The sequence below is a fragment of the Chelonoidis abingdonii genome, chromosome 13 (assembly GCF_003597395.2).
Source record: "Chelonoidis abingdonii isolate Lonesome George chromosome 13, CheloAbing_2.0, whole genome shotgun sequence".
NCBI lineage: Eukaryota > Metazoa > Chordata > Testudines > Testudinidae > Chelonoidis > Chelonoidis abingdonii.
The window spans coordinates 18922238-18937897 of NC_133781.1; the positions used below are offsets into that span (position 1 = coordinate 18922238).

The 15660-nt window shown below is 45.8% G+C and overlaps 1 protein-coding gene across 4 annotated transcripts in view; it reads right to left on the reverse strand.

Moving 5' to 3' along the window:
- Positions 1–15660, reverse strand: part of TMEM104 (transmembrane protein 104) — a 152772-nt gene that overhangs the window by 45447 nt on the left and 91665 nt on the right. For all 4 annotated transcript variants that reach the window (XM_032785078.2, XM_032785077.2, XM_075071806.1 and 1 more), the window contains exons 3-7: positions 13561–13682; positions 8327–8408; positions 7183–7282; positions 6447–6527; positions 194–293 (exon numbers count right to left, since the gene is read on the reverse strand). In XM_032785078.2, the coding sequence (XP_032640969.1) occupies positions 194–293; positions 6447–6527; positions 7183–7282; positions 8327–8408; positions 13561–13682 (485 nt within the window). The remainder of the gene's footprint in view (positions 1–193; positions 294–6446; positions 6528–7182; positions 7283–8326; positions 8409–13560; positions 13683–15660) is intronic.

A 15660-nucleotide genomic window follows, 5' to 3' on the forward strand; every position in this document is an offset into this window, starting at 1 on the left:
CCCATCTGTAAACGCTGATGACCTATTCTTGGGTCACCTCCCTCTCCGCTTTCAAAAATCAAAGGCTAAACCAGGTCTACTGTATATTCATTAGCTCTCCATGGCAGTAGCACTCAAACGCAAAGGGATCTGTTCCATCCTCTACTGTTAGCGCACTAGATCCCTGGGCTTACAAAGAACTGCCATCACTCACCAGGTCACCTGCATGAGCGAGACTGGCACAGCAGCTGCATAGATCGCTAGGTCCCCATAGAGGTAGATGATTATACAGAAGTAAAACAAGTTGACCCCCACTGTAAGAAAAGGAAATGCATTAATAGAAAGGCTGGGGCCAAGTGAATCTTTGAACTCTTCTCCTAAAGGAATCAGCAGTTCACATCACCTCCTTGCCAGGGGATTTTATTATTTCATTTTCGCCATCAAAGTATGTATTTATTTGGTGATAAATTTCATGCAGGTGAGAGGTGCAAAGCTAGCTGCACTGGAAGCTGGAACCTTCTGCCCACAGGAGATGTACAGCATAGGCAGAAGCAGTACAAGCTTCCTCTCACAGCTCTGTCAAAGAATCAAAGCTTACCTCTGGCTCATTAAATCCCTGGCCTTTTCACCAAGATGGCCCACAAGGGAGACTAGTGACAATTGTGATGATGGCTTTGGTGCCACGGACACCTGCTTGCTAGAAAGTGGACTGAGTGTAATCAACTCCTTTCACATAAGCTACACATCAGGTGGTGAAGGCCCTCTGACATGGAAGAGATATAAGCCAGCACCCTGAAGGTAAAATGTGCCCTATTCAAGTAGGAACACCCAAGCTCATTCAGTTCTCTCTTCATTCTCTCCCACTCTTTAAATAAACTTATTCACTAGTGCCAGTGGCAAAATTCCTGGGTGGAAATCATCTCACTTGAAAGCGAGAAGCGCCAAGTGACTGGTGAAGTTGAAATGCCTTGAGAGTCGCACCCCTGGGGTGCAACAAAGCATTGAGGTAGTTTAAAGAAGACTGAAGACACAGAGTACTCTGAATACCTGCTCATTGTAGAGTGGCCCTTTAGCATTGCACTGACTTGAAACTCTGCACCTACAAATCTCCTGAACTCCCCAAGAGCTTAGAATGTCAAGGTTGGAAGGGACCTCAGGAGATCATCTAGTCCAACCCCCTGCTCAAAGCAGGACCAATCCCCAGACTCCTAAATGGCCCCCTCAAGGATTGAATTTACAACCCTGGGTTTAGCAGGCCAATGCTCAAACCACTGAGCTATCTCTCTCCCTCTTAGCCATGAGGTGTTAGTCATGCAGAGCTCCCAGGTTCTGCAGGGTGAAGCTAAGCTTCTTTGGAAGGCTCCTGCAGAGTTTATAAACTTTGAGCTTAGTTTCAACCCTATGGAGCGTGAAAACTAATTCTGCAGTACTTTTGATATTAAATCTGAGCTTTACAAAAGTTTCACACATTCTCCCCTGCCCACAAAGCCCTTCATCACAACCAGGTTTTACGTGTCGTGCATTTTGCTGGAAGAAGGAAGACGAAATAGAAAACCTCTGCAACAAAGCTAGTTTTAGGCACACAGAAAAATCTTAATGGGGCACACACAAGAAACTCTGCTGAAATCAATGACGATAAAGAGATGCCAAATTACACTGCCCCAACTTTGAAGAAGTAGAGCCAAATGCCTCATTCTAAACAATACAAAGTAAATCTCAACAGATTTTAGTTCAAAGGCAAGTGAGCTATGAAAAAGCATGCAACAGTTTCACTTTAGCAGGCAAAAAGAAAGCAGCAAGCATTAGAAGAGAAGAGCATGAGGAGAACATGATGTATTGACAAGTCTGTGCATAGGACTGGGCATGATGAACTTGAGTTCAAATCCCCAGGGATGCTAACTCCCCATGGCTTGGGCGAGTCACTTTATTTCGCTGTCTCACATACGCTATCTGTAAACGAGGCTAGCACCACTGAGTACCTTGCAGGAGAGAGGATTAATGCTCATACAAGGCTTTGTAGTTTAGAAGCTCTACCATCTATTTAGGTAATTCCACTGCACTCATCACTGTGGTATTTGGATGCTACATTGTGTACGTTGTTTCTCTTTCTCTCTCTAAACCAAATATTCTAGGTTTTGTGGCCCACTTGATTAATGACCTCCTGTTTGGAAGGCACCTTCTCTGCCAAAAGAAATCAAAATATGGTCTCGGTCTCAATATTATTATAGCACCAGCATCCCCTACTCAAGTTTAAAAATTCCCCTCTCATATCACTGGATCCTCCAAGATGGTACCTCTCACAGCTGAAGGGACAGCTGAAGGAGAATGTCAGACTCTCTCAAGATATATATGGGGGAACAGAAGGGAGGGGACTGGAAGAAAGTGGGGGGACGTGTATCTTGATGATATGCCTGAGGTACGCTGGTGCTGAGATTATGTCCATATTACAGAGCCACAGAAGTGACCTCCACCCAGCTTTTCAATATAAACCTGATCTTGACCTTCTCTTCTAACTTTCTTAAAAAGCTGTTTCTCATGTATGTTCTGTAGCCACGGGAGGTTGATTTTTCTTTTGGCAAAGTTTGAAAAATGAGGTTCTTCTCTCAGAAACACCTCCCCCGTCATACCATATTTATTAAAGGGGAACTGCAGTGCTCAGCCCCCTCAGAAGAGAGTCAGGCCATTATCCTAGAAAGTCCCAATTTGGGTGGGTTTTTTCCCCAGTTGTCCTCAAGGCAATGCCTTGGGGTATTTTTAAGATGGTCACATAGGTACAGTCATTGTGTAACTCTGAAAACCATCACATTCCAGGAGCAGATGGAAGGACAGTTAAAAAAAAAAGTTAACCCTTTAGACAGAGCTGCTAATCCAAGATGTCTCAGTTTTTAAAAATCAGTTTCCAGCCCTTTGTGTTGAATCGAGTCTTTAAAATGTAAAGAGAAGGTTAGGGCTCAAAGTCGGATTTTCCTAGTAATCCCTCCACTTCTTCCCCATTCAGTGTAACTGTCCTAGTGGAGGAAGTGCCAACTCCCGCCTCTTCTGATGACTGCCCATGCAGTCGCTTTTATGCAGGTTTTCTACTTAGTTCAAGTAGAATATGGGAATAAAGAGTTATGGGAATAAAGAGTTAAGAAGCTGGTGAACTTTAAACCCCAGATCTTTAAAAGTCTGACTTGTTGATCTCTGGGATGCAACCATGCACCATCCTGGGTCCCTTTTGGTGCTCTGCGTTGTGCTCAGGCAGCTCAGCTCAAAGAACATGCAGCATTCCCAGACTGACTCTCTAATCAGCGAAGTTCAGGCAAGAGGTTCCTCCATCTTCTGAGACTGCAGGCGGACTTCAGTGTCAGTTCTGTTTATAAACTGCCACCGACCCTCCCTGATCGATACTTTCATTACTGGACACAAAACGGGAAGATCAATGACTTCCTGTGAGGGCAGAGAATGATGAATGTGCACAGAATCTATTGTGATGATAAATGACTCCTGGATCCCTGGCAGAGAGCGCTCAACATTGTGACCAGAGAGAGACATGCTTCAGAGCAGGCTCCTTTAAAAGGAAATTGGTGGGGGCTCTTTATTTTTCCTTGCAGCCCAAACGTAAGTCAGCCCCCTTCAGAAAACAGATGGAGAATCAGAAGTGGAAGATTTATCCCCAGCTTAACTCCAGGGTTTGCAGATTCACATCCTGTCAGATTGTTAAACCAGTCAAGGGAACTGAGCAGAGAACTCATTAGCAACGACGGGGTTTTTCCTTTTAACAGGCCAGTGAGTCTCACTGGTAGGAATTTGCGACAAAGCCTCCCCCCGGCCTTCTCTCCAATGGCCACAGAGCCCCCCTGACATCTCATCTCTGCCTGTGCTACACAGCATCTGGATCCAAACATCAGAGACAGTTGCTAACGGTACAATCGTGGAGCCTAATGCTTTGAGCTAGTATTTTCAAACTCCAGCTTCTGACAGCCTAGATTTCTCATTCCCTAACTAATAACCAACTGATCACTGCACAACCCCCTCATTCAGGGCCCTTTGATCTCTGTGGAGCCTTTCAAATGACTGGTGTGCTCTGACAGTCTACAGAGAAGCATGTTTAACTCGGCTCTTCTCTGATCTCTTAGGTTTGAGCTTTTCTAGCAAAAACAGTGGGGCACCTCTGAACAGGAGCTGAGCAATAGTACAGGAACAGGCTATTACTCCTGACCAGAGAGGGAAAGCAGCAAATGAGTCACAGCTCCCCCCTGAACAATTAACTAGGTCTATCTCCTGTCTTATCTGGAAGTCAGTGTTTTCATGCTGTGTTCTCTGGCAGCACCACCTGACTTCCTGAAAGAGCTCTTATCCCATCAAAGGGACCCTCAATATTTTTGGAAGGGGCCCTAGCATCTAACTCTGACAACACAAACTAAAAATAAAACTTTAAGAAAAGGGATTAAATGTAAAGTATTAAGCAAGTAATACGGCATTGCTAGGAAATGTACGCGTAGCTTTTCTTAGGCGGGTTAGAAGAGAAGTACATGTACGCCCAGCACCCTCTAGTGGGAGACACTGCCTCAAACATCAGTGATTATAGGTTAAGACGGGTTCTCAAACTGAGGGTCAGGACCCCTCAGGGGGTCGCAAGGTTATTACATGGAGGTTGTGAGCTGTCACCCTCCACCCCAAACCCTGCTTTGCCTCCAGCATTTATAATGGTGTTAAATGTATAAACAAGTGTTTTTAATGTATAAGTGGGGGGTTGCACTCACAGCTTGCTGTGTGAAAGGGGTCACCAGGACAAAAGGCTGAGAACCCCTGGCTTAAGATCAGCTGCAGCCCCCTAGAATGTAGCCTCCCTTATAACCCCCCCTCTCCGGTACCAGGTGTTATAGTCACCGTCATCTGCTCTCCAATACACTTGAAGAGGGTTTGCCAGCGATTTGAAATCTGTGCATGCACTGGCTGACCTGTTGCCCCCTTTCTGCAACATCCCCTTAATCTAGCAGGCTACACCTGCCGATATAGACAAGGATCCAAAACAATCCTGCTAGGCAGCATGTACACAGCACTCTTCCTCTTCAAAGTGCTTTACAAATATTAATCCCCAGACCACTCCTGTGAGGTAGGTAAGTATTAGCCTTGTTTTACAGCTGGGGAAACAGCCACAAGCAAAGAGACTTGCTCCAAGGTGCAGAAAATCAGTGGCAGAGCTGGGATTAGAAGCTCCAGGCCCAAGCTCAGACAACACTGCTCGTCTGCCACCATCAGAGTGGGGGCACTTAGAGATCTAAGGTGGGAATTTCAAAATAGCTAAGTGAGCTAGGAGCACAAGACCCGCTGAAAGGATTCCCATGCACTGTCAGTGGGACTTGCGCTCGCAAATGACTCTGGTGCTTTTGAAAATGCTCCCCCACCCCTAATCCTGATTTCCGTTGAACTCAACAGCATTACATTAGCATTACTTTAGCATAAAACTGGCGTAATGCAGTGGAAAAGGCGGCCCATTGTGTACTAACAAAAATACGGGCGAACAAAGGAAAATGCCATTCACAAGACATTTGGCTGTAAGAGACAAAACTGCACACCATGGCGCGCGTCTGATCGTTTTCGGGCTCCGCATGGTATTTCTTCACTAACACACTACGCTCGGAGTGTCATCTCTCTTGTTTTCTATGGCTTGTATCTCTATAGTGTGAGACTGCAATGTAAAGCTATATTAGCTACCTTTGTATGGTTTTCTTATTTCTTTGTAGTTATAGATGTGTTTTCTGTCCCACAATAAAAAACACTTGATACAAAGACAAGATGACTGCATCCATCAGGTGTGCACAGGGACCCTTTCAGACTGAAGCTCTGGATCAGAGAAGCCCTAGAGATCACTTACCCAGCCATAGGCAAGTACTCTCAGAAATGCTCCTCACTGACCTCCTTCCTTCAGAATGAAGCTAACTGAGCGGGGAAATGTTTGGTGTGCTGCATCTTAACAGTGTCACCAAGGTGAGAGCAGCACACTTGCTGGCTCTGCTGCTGTGGACCAGAGGATATAGAGAGAGGAGGCATGAACAGTCAGGGTCAGAGCAGTCATGCTGGGCAGAAGCAACTGTTACTCCTACAATCTTTACACTTTCCTCTGCTAAGGGAAATTTGCCCATTATACTTCAGGACTTTTTTGGCTAAACCTATTACACCCTCTCTGCCCTAGGTTACCTAGATTCCCTTGGTTGGGTTGGAAGTGAGTCCATAACATCTCATTCTCTGCAGCTGCAGTGGAGGACAGGCAGTAACAAAAATCCTACAAAAAGGCGTTTGGGGATGGGGGCATGTTTGGCTGGAACTGTCAAGTCGTCAGAATCAGGAGGTTTAGAGGGCCCCAGAAATGATAGCAGCAGCTGCTTCCACCACGTTACAAGCGTCCAGGTTTAAGGAACAACGACACTTACTACCCCATTCAGGCAGATCTTTGGGAACCCTTGAGAAAGTGAGGTCGTTACCTTTATTGAAGAACATTGAGGCCATCTGACCCATTTCCACCCTCTCAGTGATTTCAAAGATACTGGGTGAGCCACGTCTCTCTGCAAGTTGGAAAAAAAAGTTCCACTCAGTCTCCTTGATGAGCCAAAGGAAGGACAGGCACCAGCTGGGGACATCCTATCTATCTTGTTAACACCATCCAGGATACATACACCCCTGTCATACAGTCTCCACACAGTTTATAGGCTTCCAAAGCAAGACATTTATGCCTCGGTGACCAGATGGAATTGTTCTAGGTAAATAAGGAAAGACAAAGCTTCTTCTGTTTGGAAGCAACAGAGTAAAACTAGCTTCATCCACTAGTCCATCTTGAAAGCCATAATGGCATGAATTAGAAGAGAGCACATGGGATGTGGAACTCACCTGTCACTAAGGGTTTGTCTATTCCAAAATAACTGTTCTTGAATAACTCCATGAGTGGACACTCTTATTCTAGAATAAGAATGCCTTGTTCCTGTTCAGCTTAATCCATTTTCATGGAGCTGTTCAGGAATGGTTATGGTGCTTTAAATTCACACCCTATCTTGATCCAAATTAACTTTCAAGTGTAGACTAGCTCTCAGGGTGAAAGGTGGAGGAGAAGAGTCTTACTCCATTTACAAGAGGACAGTTGTAAAGGGTTTGGTTCCCACAGAAGTGGGAGAGGCCTTTGCTTCCCTATTAGCGAGCAAGTTGCACCAAAAGCTGGATACTTACGAACTGACAGGATAGGCCGCGTCTCTGATCGTGCATAGCCATCTGGGATGAGAACATCACTATCAGAGACCCCAGAGGAAGAATCTTCATCGTCGTCGTCCTAGAAGGTAGGAAAATGAGTGCAACTGCCCAGGTTCTGCTCTGTGATGTCTGCTACCCAATGCACAGCTTGTGGCAACGGTACAAGGAGATTGAAACAACTCAATGAAAAAGCCTCACTTCCATTTGCTCATAGCTAAAGAGAGGGGGACTGGAAGGTACGGACCGGTGAGCACATGGGGAGATGGCAGGGAACCATATTTCCTGGTCTGGAACGTGGGGAGGGCACTCTGGGGATAGAAGGACAACACTGGCAGGGCATTATGAGATTAACGACAAAGTGAGCTACTCTCTTTCTGGGCAGGACATACACACAAGAGCAGAAAGTCCATTTAGTAAAATCATAAAGGCACTAGCAAGCTTGATCCAATGAGTTTGTAGGTTTGGTGTTCAGACTCACAGTGTGGGCACCAGATTACATTTTCTTAAAAAACCCAAACCTTTGCATTTCCCTAACTAGGCAGAGCAGGAAAACCCATTCCACAATTCCACCCCACCTACTGATCGCGCTTAAAGTCTGACCAAAAAATTATGCCTTGTACTGCGTCATGAAGGCCACTAAACCCAGGAGCTGACAAACCCAGAGAAGGAGTAAATTCTACAGTCAGGACAGAGGCCAGAGAAAATGCCCAGCAGGAGTCCCTAGAATACAACACCAATGACTGATAACAAGAGCTTTCCAGCTGGATCAACGGTGGCCTGCAGCAGCGGGATCTCACATAATTTATAGATCTTAACGCACTTTGAATGATGGATTGCTCTCCCCAACTCCTCTAAAGAGCATCTCAGGCCAAGACCCGTATTATGAAATTGGGAGACATATGAGCAGGGCTGGGGATTTTTAAAGCAAGAAAAGAAAATCCTGGGTTTTATGAGCAATACCACAGAGAACGACCATATTTTATATGAAGACGTTAAGTACAGTGGAAATTTATTCCTTTATTAGACTTACTAATGAGGCGAGACAGAGCCAGCACAGTAATCTGAGAACCCTTAGGGACTGAAGAATGATAGAGATTGGAAAATAAAAGGCCATGACACAAACCTTGTGCTTCTCCATTTTCTTCCAACGCAGTCGGGCGTTAGCAGCGGCCATGGCTTCCATCACAAATGTTGTCGTCATGTAACTAAAAGGGAAATTAAATTTAGCAATTACTAATGGCTAACAAGGACAGCAGAATAGATCACTGCAAATTACTCTGACTGGGCTTTCCGGGGGCAACAGGCTCTCCATAGCTCTGGTATGTGCTGCAGCCTCCAAGTTGTTGCCTAGTAAAGAATGAAGAAGTGCAGAGGAGATTTTCTAGGGTTTGGGGAGTCTTCCATTTCTTATGTGAAGTTAGTGTTGGAGAGATGCTGGACTGACAGCTCTGGGAAATGAAGCATCTTTTGAATGGAACATAGAACAATGCAGACAGTGGCAAAGCAAGATTCTGCACTGTCCCGCTAGTACATGGGACCATATTTAGAAGCAAGTGTCTCTGTGGCCCATTCAGCCCTGGAACTCTGATGAGATTGCCCCACGGGTGTCAATTGCGATGCTGTTCTGCTAAGAGCTGGACTGAGACAGAGTTTAACAACTCTAATCTCGTAACCTAGATGTTCTCATGCAGTAGTGAAAACAATGCCACAGAGCCCTAAGCATCAAAGTTTGGAATTTTCGGACTCCTTTGATCCACAGACAGGACTGAATCCTGACAGGGCTGACCCAGTTCTTCACCTTTCCGACTCAGATAAATGAAGTATTGTGTAGTTCACTGTGTGAAGGGTCTCTAGGGTGAGACCTTCTAAACCAGAGTCCTGTCTGTTACATGTAGCTACTAAAGATCCCCTAGTATGTTTTGTAAGAGTAGGGGTTTGTCCCAGCGCCCTTCACCAGCATTCTCCTCTTCCTCTTTTTGTACGAGGAGTTCTACCTCAGCTTGCTGCTGTCCTTCAACCCAGAGATGGTTGCCTTTCAGTTGTGCTGTGTAGGCACACAGTATGATGCAAGTTGGGATGTAAGGTACCACATGGATGTAAAATATTCATAAGAGTACTTCCTTATTCCTGTTTTGCAAGAATAGAAACAGGCAAGAGTATGTTTTTTCTTTTGTACACTAAAAACCTGGAGACAATTGTGGTTGCTTCATGGTATATTATCACATCCAGGAGACGATCTCTTTTGTTGTTTGTAAGTATTTTTGTTTAAGCATCTGGGGCCTGGTAGGCCCATCAGTCTCACCCAAAATGCTTGTGTAAAAACAGCAAAATAAAACTACAGTTAGGAGCAAATATCAGTAAATAAAAGAAGCCTTTTATTTCTAAGATTAATGTCAGAGGTGATCAAACTTTGACTAACCAAAAATGCACTGGAAATTTGTCAGGAGCATGAAGCCTGTAACTAATTTGCATAAATGGAGCAGGCATCTGCCTATATCTCCAGTTTGGGTATGGCCCACAGGTTACATGCTACCCCACTACAATGGGGACCGGCTTCTTAGAGGAAGACGGAGCATCACATGGTAGGGTTTGTAATCCCAAGTCAGTTTCCCCCATCTGTAAAGTCGGAATAATACATACTTCCTTTCCTCACAGTACTGTTGTGAGGTTTAATCTTTTGGTGGCTGTAAAACACTGCGAGACCCTTAGAAGGAAGGTGTTACTGAAGGGCAATGGTTTATCATTGTTGCAGATTCCAGAACAGCAAGCAAATCATAGGACATACACCACCAATTTTGCCAGTGACTGCAGAAGGAGTTAAATAACGAGAGGGAACTTTTTTCAACCCAATGCCAAGGAGATGGCTAGAATCACTCACCCATCGAGGTCCCAGTTCACCATTACAATCTGCTTTGCTGCTTTCAGGAATGGATTGTCATTGTCTCCGCTAAATGACCATTTTAAGGTTTCTTTCCCCTCTACTGCCCTTTTAAGTAAAACTAAAATCAATCTTATTTAAGTCTCAAACACAGTTTCTTACTGCTTCACGGACTGAATTCATTTATCAAGTTCAAATGAGAAATTAGGTTTGCGAGGATAAAAGTATCGCAGCCCCTTCCTGGACTCCACACAATGATTGCCCATGTAGACTCTCACTGCACTGAAGGTCCTCTAGAGGTTATTAGGGAGTCAGAAGAGTAAATGCAGGAACGAAAGCAACAGGGGAAATAGGCTCACAAAGCACTTAGCACCAGTGGGCGACATTAAGGTTGGCACAAGAGCATCATGGACGAGCCAGCAAAATTTGCACCCCCTGCTGGCACTAAGCTATAAACTGAGGAAGAACCAAAGCAGATGATAGGGAGGTCTGTACATGGGCTTCATGCTTCGGAAATAAGGTTTTTAAAAACGGATTGCATCTGAATCCAACAGTCACTTATACTTCCAGGGTTTATGTCTGTCAATAACAATTAACCAGACTTTTATAGAGCCTTTCTTTCTCAGATTTATTGCAGTTTACAAATATTAAGCCTCAACACACCTGGAGTTTACAAAGATAATTTCATTCACCACAGCAATGCAGTGAAACATGGATTCTGTTTAACAGCCAAACAGAGCAGGACAGGAAAAAGTTGTATCTAATCAAAACTGCAGAAGGAATTTAGACTGGCAAATGGAGTTACCCATAACAGAATTTGGCAAGGACACCAGGATTAACATCCCAATACTCTTACAAAAGTGAGAGGGGACCTTTCATGAGCACCAGTGATCCAGACAAGGCTTTACATCTCATCAGAAATATGACACCATCAACTACTGGAGTCTCCAGGTTGAATGTATAGATCACACAACTATAGCAACAGCCCTTAGTTCCACCTCCTGTGCTGCAACTGCTGCACCAGTGCAGAGGAAACCAAGCTGAAGGCCTTGGCTACGCTTGAGAGTTACAGCGCTGTTGGTGGCTTTAGGGCGCTCTAACTCACTCCCCATCCACACTGGCAAGGCACATACAACGCTGTATCTCCGTGGCTACAGTGCTGCTTGTACTCCACCTCCTCAAGAGGAATAAAGAGTATAGCACTGCTGCGCCAGTGCAAACAGGAAATAATCTTAGTACGCTGTGACTGACCTCCGGAAGCTTCCCATAATCCTTTTAAGTTAAGGTTCTGCTCTTTGTTTTGCTGTGTACTCCGGGCTCCTGGAGCTGCTTATCAAAAAAAACAAACACAGCTCCTGTTTGCTGTGAATAAGCAGAGGCAGGGGGGCTCCCTTTGGAATGCCCACAGCTAGCGTTTGCTTGAGGAAAGAAGCAGCGGGGTGGGCAGGAGGGGGAAGGGGTCCGTTTCTGAGCGGCTGCTTATCTGGTCTGTGAGGAAGAAAACAGCTGCTGTTTGCTTTCAGTGAGTGAGAGAGGGGTAGGGGAGGGGGCTGAAACTTGCCAGGCAGGGTGCTGACACAGTGTCAGCTCCAAACATCCACTCTCTCCCCCACGCTCCCTGTCACACTCCACCCCACCCCCCCTTTTGAAAAGCACATTGCAGCCACTTGAACACTAGGATAGCTGTCCATAATGCACCGCTCCCAATGCCACTGCAGATGCTGCAAATGTGGCCACAACAGTGCGCTGGTAGCTGTCTGTGGACAGACTGCAGCGCTTTCCCTACTCAGCTGTACGAAGACAGGTTTAACTCCCAGCACTGTACAGCTGCAAGTGTAGCCATACCCGAAGTCTGGTCAGCTTCAAGTCAGCCTCAGAGTTTCCAAGATCCCAGACCGGTGAAGGGGAGGAATGAGGTAGGCATAGTTTTACAGGAAGTTACTTCCTCCCGGTAGCAGATGGGAGATTCAGCAACTCGCAGATTGTGTAATCACTACCAAACTGAGCTCCTCTGCAACTCTACTCAGGCATCTGCTTAAATTCCTTGTGCCCAAGAACCATGGGGCAGATGGGTTTGAAGGACCCAGGTGATCTTTTGATTATTCTAATGTCTTAATGCAACATACCTAAAAGGTTATGGTCCATACACAGAAGTGATTGACATATATGGAATTTATAACTTAAGTCAATCCAGGCCAGATTCAGTTCAGTTCTAAAGCCAGAGCATGCTGATTCTGCAGACTCAGAGCAAAATTTGAAAATTCCATTTGTCTGTGGTGAATAAGTAGCCTTCCGTGTTAAGCATGGCTGACACAGACTGTGAAGTTGACCTTCCAAATGTAAGTCAGTGCAGAGTTGCCTCCTCAAATCTGCAGGCTGACAGAGCTCCAGTGCCCCTTGCTCAGAACCCTGCCAGGGGCCAAAGTGAAACTGACATGACAGGTCAGTTTCACGGCCACCATTCCAAATGCAGTCAGCAGAAGTGAAGTTGTCAGGAATCACATCAACTTTGTGATGCTGCTGCTGATTGGGAAAGATTCACTAGCAAAGAGACAAGCACTGGAGTTATCCCTGGGGGAGGAGGACAACCCCAAAAACAGAGGCTGGTGAAAGGGTAAAGTAGTGAAGCTCATGCTTCAGGGTTTCAGCTGGCCACCTGCAGGGATCTGGAGGGGATTTCCCTGCCCAATATATTCTGGAAGTCTCAGGGATGGCCATGGCTGGAGATGGGAGATTGGTGTAGTGGGCCAGAGCCCTGATGTGACATGGAGCATTCTCTCTCTCAGGTACTTTGGCTGGCTGGTTCCTGCTCAAATGCTCAGGTCTAACTGATCGCTGTATGTGGGGTTGGTAAGGTATTTTTCCCCAAGTCAGATTGGCAGTGAGCTTGGAGGTTTTCACTTTCCTCTGCAGTGTGTGTGTGTGTGTCACTTGCCAGGATCATAGTTTTCCTGCTGGGGAGGAAGGTTGGGCACTAGTGCACCTCAGTCTCTCCTAGTCTCTGCCTGTAGCACATAATAAACTAGTCTCCTATGGACTGTGATGATTTGGTCGAATTTGAGTTGCTAGGTTTAGAATGTGAGTGCTGGGTGGCACTGGTGACCAGTGATACACAGGAGGTCAGAATAGATGATCTGGTGGTCCCTTCTGGCCTTGAACTCTAAGAAGACCCTCTGCCATGGAGCAGCCAGAAGGCTCCAGAGTGGGGAGTGGAGACAAATTCCTCTCTCTTCCACCAGCTAGAGGAGATGTAGCTCAACGTTGCAGACATCCATTAGCCAGAAAGTTGATTTTAAAGATACAGCCTCTAAACAGGATCCAGGTGCAGCACAATTGTGAAATCCCAGCAGCTGGGTGGCAGAGCAGCTGGGTCTCTCACCAGCGTGCTGCTCCCAATTTCTTACATGTAGCCCTTGGAATAAAACCATGCCACACTCCCAGCATGCTGAAACAGGAAGAGAGAGACACCAAAAACCTACCTCATGAAGCCCAGGAACATTATGAGAATGAGGCTGACGAGCCAGCCAGCAGTGGCAAAGGCCTTCGGCATGGTTAGGGCTCCCGTACCAACGATAAGGTTGAACATGTAAACCAGGCCGACCTGCAATCATCCAGATAATCAGCGTTAGAGTCTGCAGCTGCCCTGGGGATCAGCTAAGATAACTTGCTGACATGGCAGGTTGTGTGTGGGGAATGTGATCTGTGTGCATGTCTAGGAAGGAGAAGCACAAGGTAGAAGTAAATACAGGTGGAGGGGAACACTCAGAGTCAGAAAGGTCGTGCAGTGGATTAGTGCACTAGCACAGCACAGCACTAGTCAGGATTGATGCGCCCTCCAAACTGGTTCTGTTTGCAATTTATGGAATGTTAAAAAAAAAAGATTCCATTGGACTACATCACAATCACCCCACATTACGACAATTTAGTACCACAGTCTCCTCTGAGCAGGGCCCCAGGTCCATACATGCAAGAGTTGCTATGGGTAAGGAATAGGATGCACGAATAGAATTTCTGTACTCCTGCCTGCGCTATGCCTAGCTGAGGACAAAACGATCCAACCTGATTTTCATGAAGCATGAAATTCATTTAATTATATTTTTTAAATGAAAGGAAATAGGAATTTACTGGCTGGATAACCAATCAACAGCTAGGGAGAGAAGGCACCTTCCAGCCACCCTGGGCAGAGTCAGGCACTGAGACTGTGGGGTTACATACAAGTCTCATAGGCTCCAGGGATTAAATCTTTACTGACCAGCACGACTGCAAGAGGCACCATCACCACAAACAGGCTGCCATAGTGAAGTCAGTGTTTAACCTGAAACCGAAAGTCTGGAGCTGAAATAGCCTGAAGCACTAGACACTTTCAACTTCCATTGTCCTACCACCATTCTTCGTAAAGTATGGTTGAGCCAGCAAAACCAGATCTGCTGATCAAAGGAGACTGGCCTCCAAGCATCATGTGACCTATACTATTGGACAATACTTGTGGTTGGAAGCCCTCAGCTTTGGGCTCATAATTCACTCATTCAGCATCTTTGTGCTTGGAAGCCCAGAGAGAGAGGGGCCCTTTGCAACAAAAGAGAGTGGATTGCGTCATGATGTGGCCCACTCATGTTTCCTCAGAGTCAAGCACGTCCTTTATCACAAGCAGTTTTAAGGTACAACGTGCATCTGAGGCCTAATCTAAACACAAAGTTGCACTGGTTTAACTAAAGACGCAATTTTAAACTGATTTAGTTAAAATGGTGTAACTCTGCGTGTGGACACCCTTCAATTGATTTAACCTGGCTTATATAGAGGTAGATATAGCCATAGTCAGTTTTAAATCAATGTAAGGGTGTTCACACAGGGATTTGCACTGGTTTAATGTAGACAAACCCAGAGAGTTGAAAACTGGTCAATGTGACTGCCAGATCGGAGGCTAGGAAATAATTTTCCTCTACGCTACATGACTGAGTTCTGCCTTCTTCCTCTAAGGCACTGAGCAGGGATTGTAGAAATGGTGGGCAATTCCTCCACAGCCTACTCCCTTCCACTGCACAAGGACTGACCTATCCCATTTCCTGTTTCTGTTCCCGACTGTTCCCACTTCAATCACATGTAGTGCTTAGGGTCACCACAATGCAAGTGGTGGAAAAGAAACAGACCCTACCTGTTGTGCTAAAGGAGGAAGATGAAGACTGAGCAAAGGGAGGGACTCTGCCCTCCCATTCTTAATGCAAACATGGTATGGGACATACCCCGAGAGTCTCCCCGCTTCCTTGTAAGATCATATGAGAATTTTTATGTAAATGAGGGAGAAATCCACATGTAGTGCTTGGGGTGGCCAGAGATCATAGGAGCCAAGCTTGGAGACATCATACAAAACGCCAAGCCTTTTCTGTTACACTCACAATGAGACACTACACCTTTTCACTGTTCAAGCATGAACATCAGCTGGTCCCCCAAAGGACTAAAATGGAGCCTTCCTGGTTTGCAGAAAGTCTGCCAACTGAGTGACAAGAGCCTGTCATTTCCTGCATACATCCCCTTGTGTTCAGAGTGCCCAGGGGCCTGACTCACTTTGCAATGAAGGACTC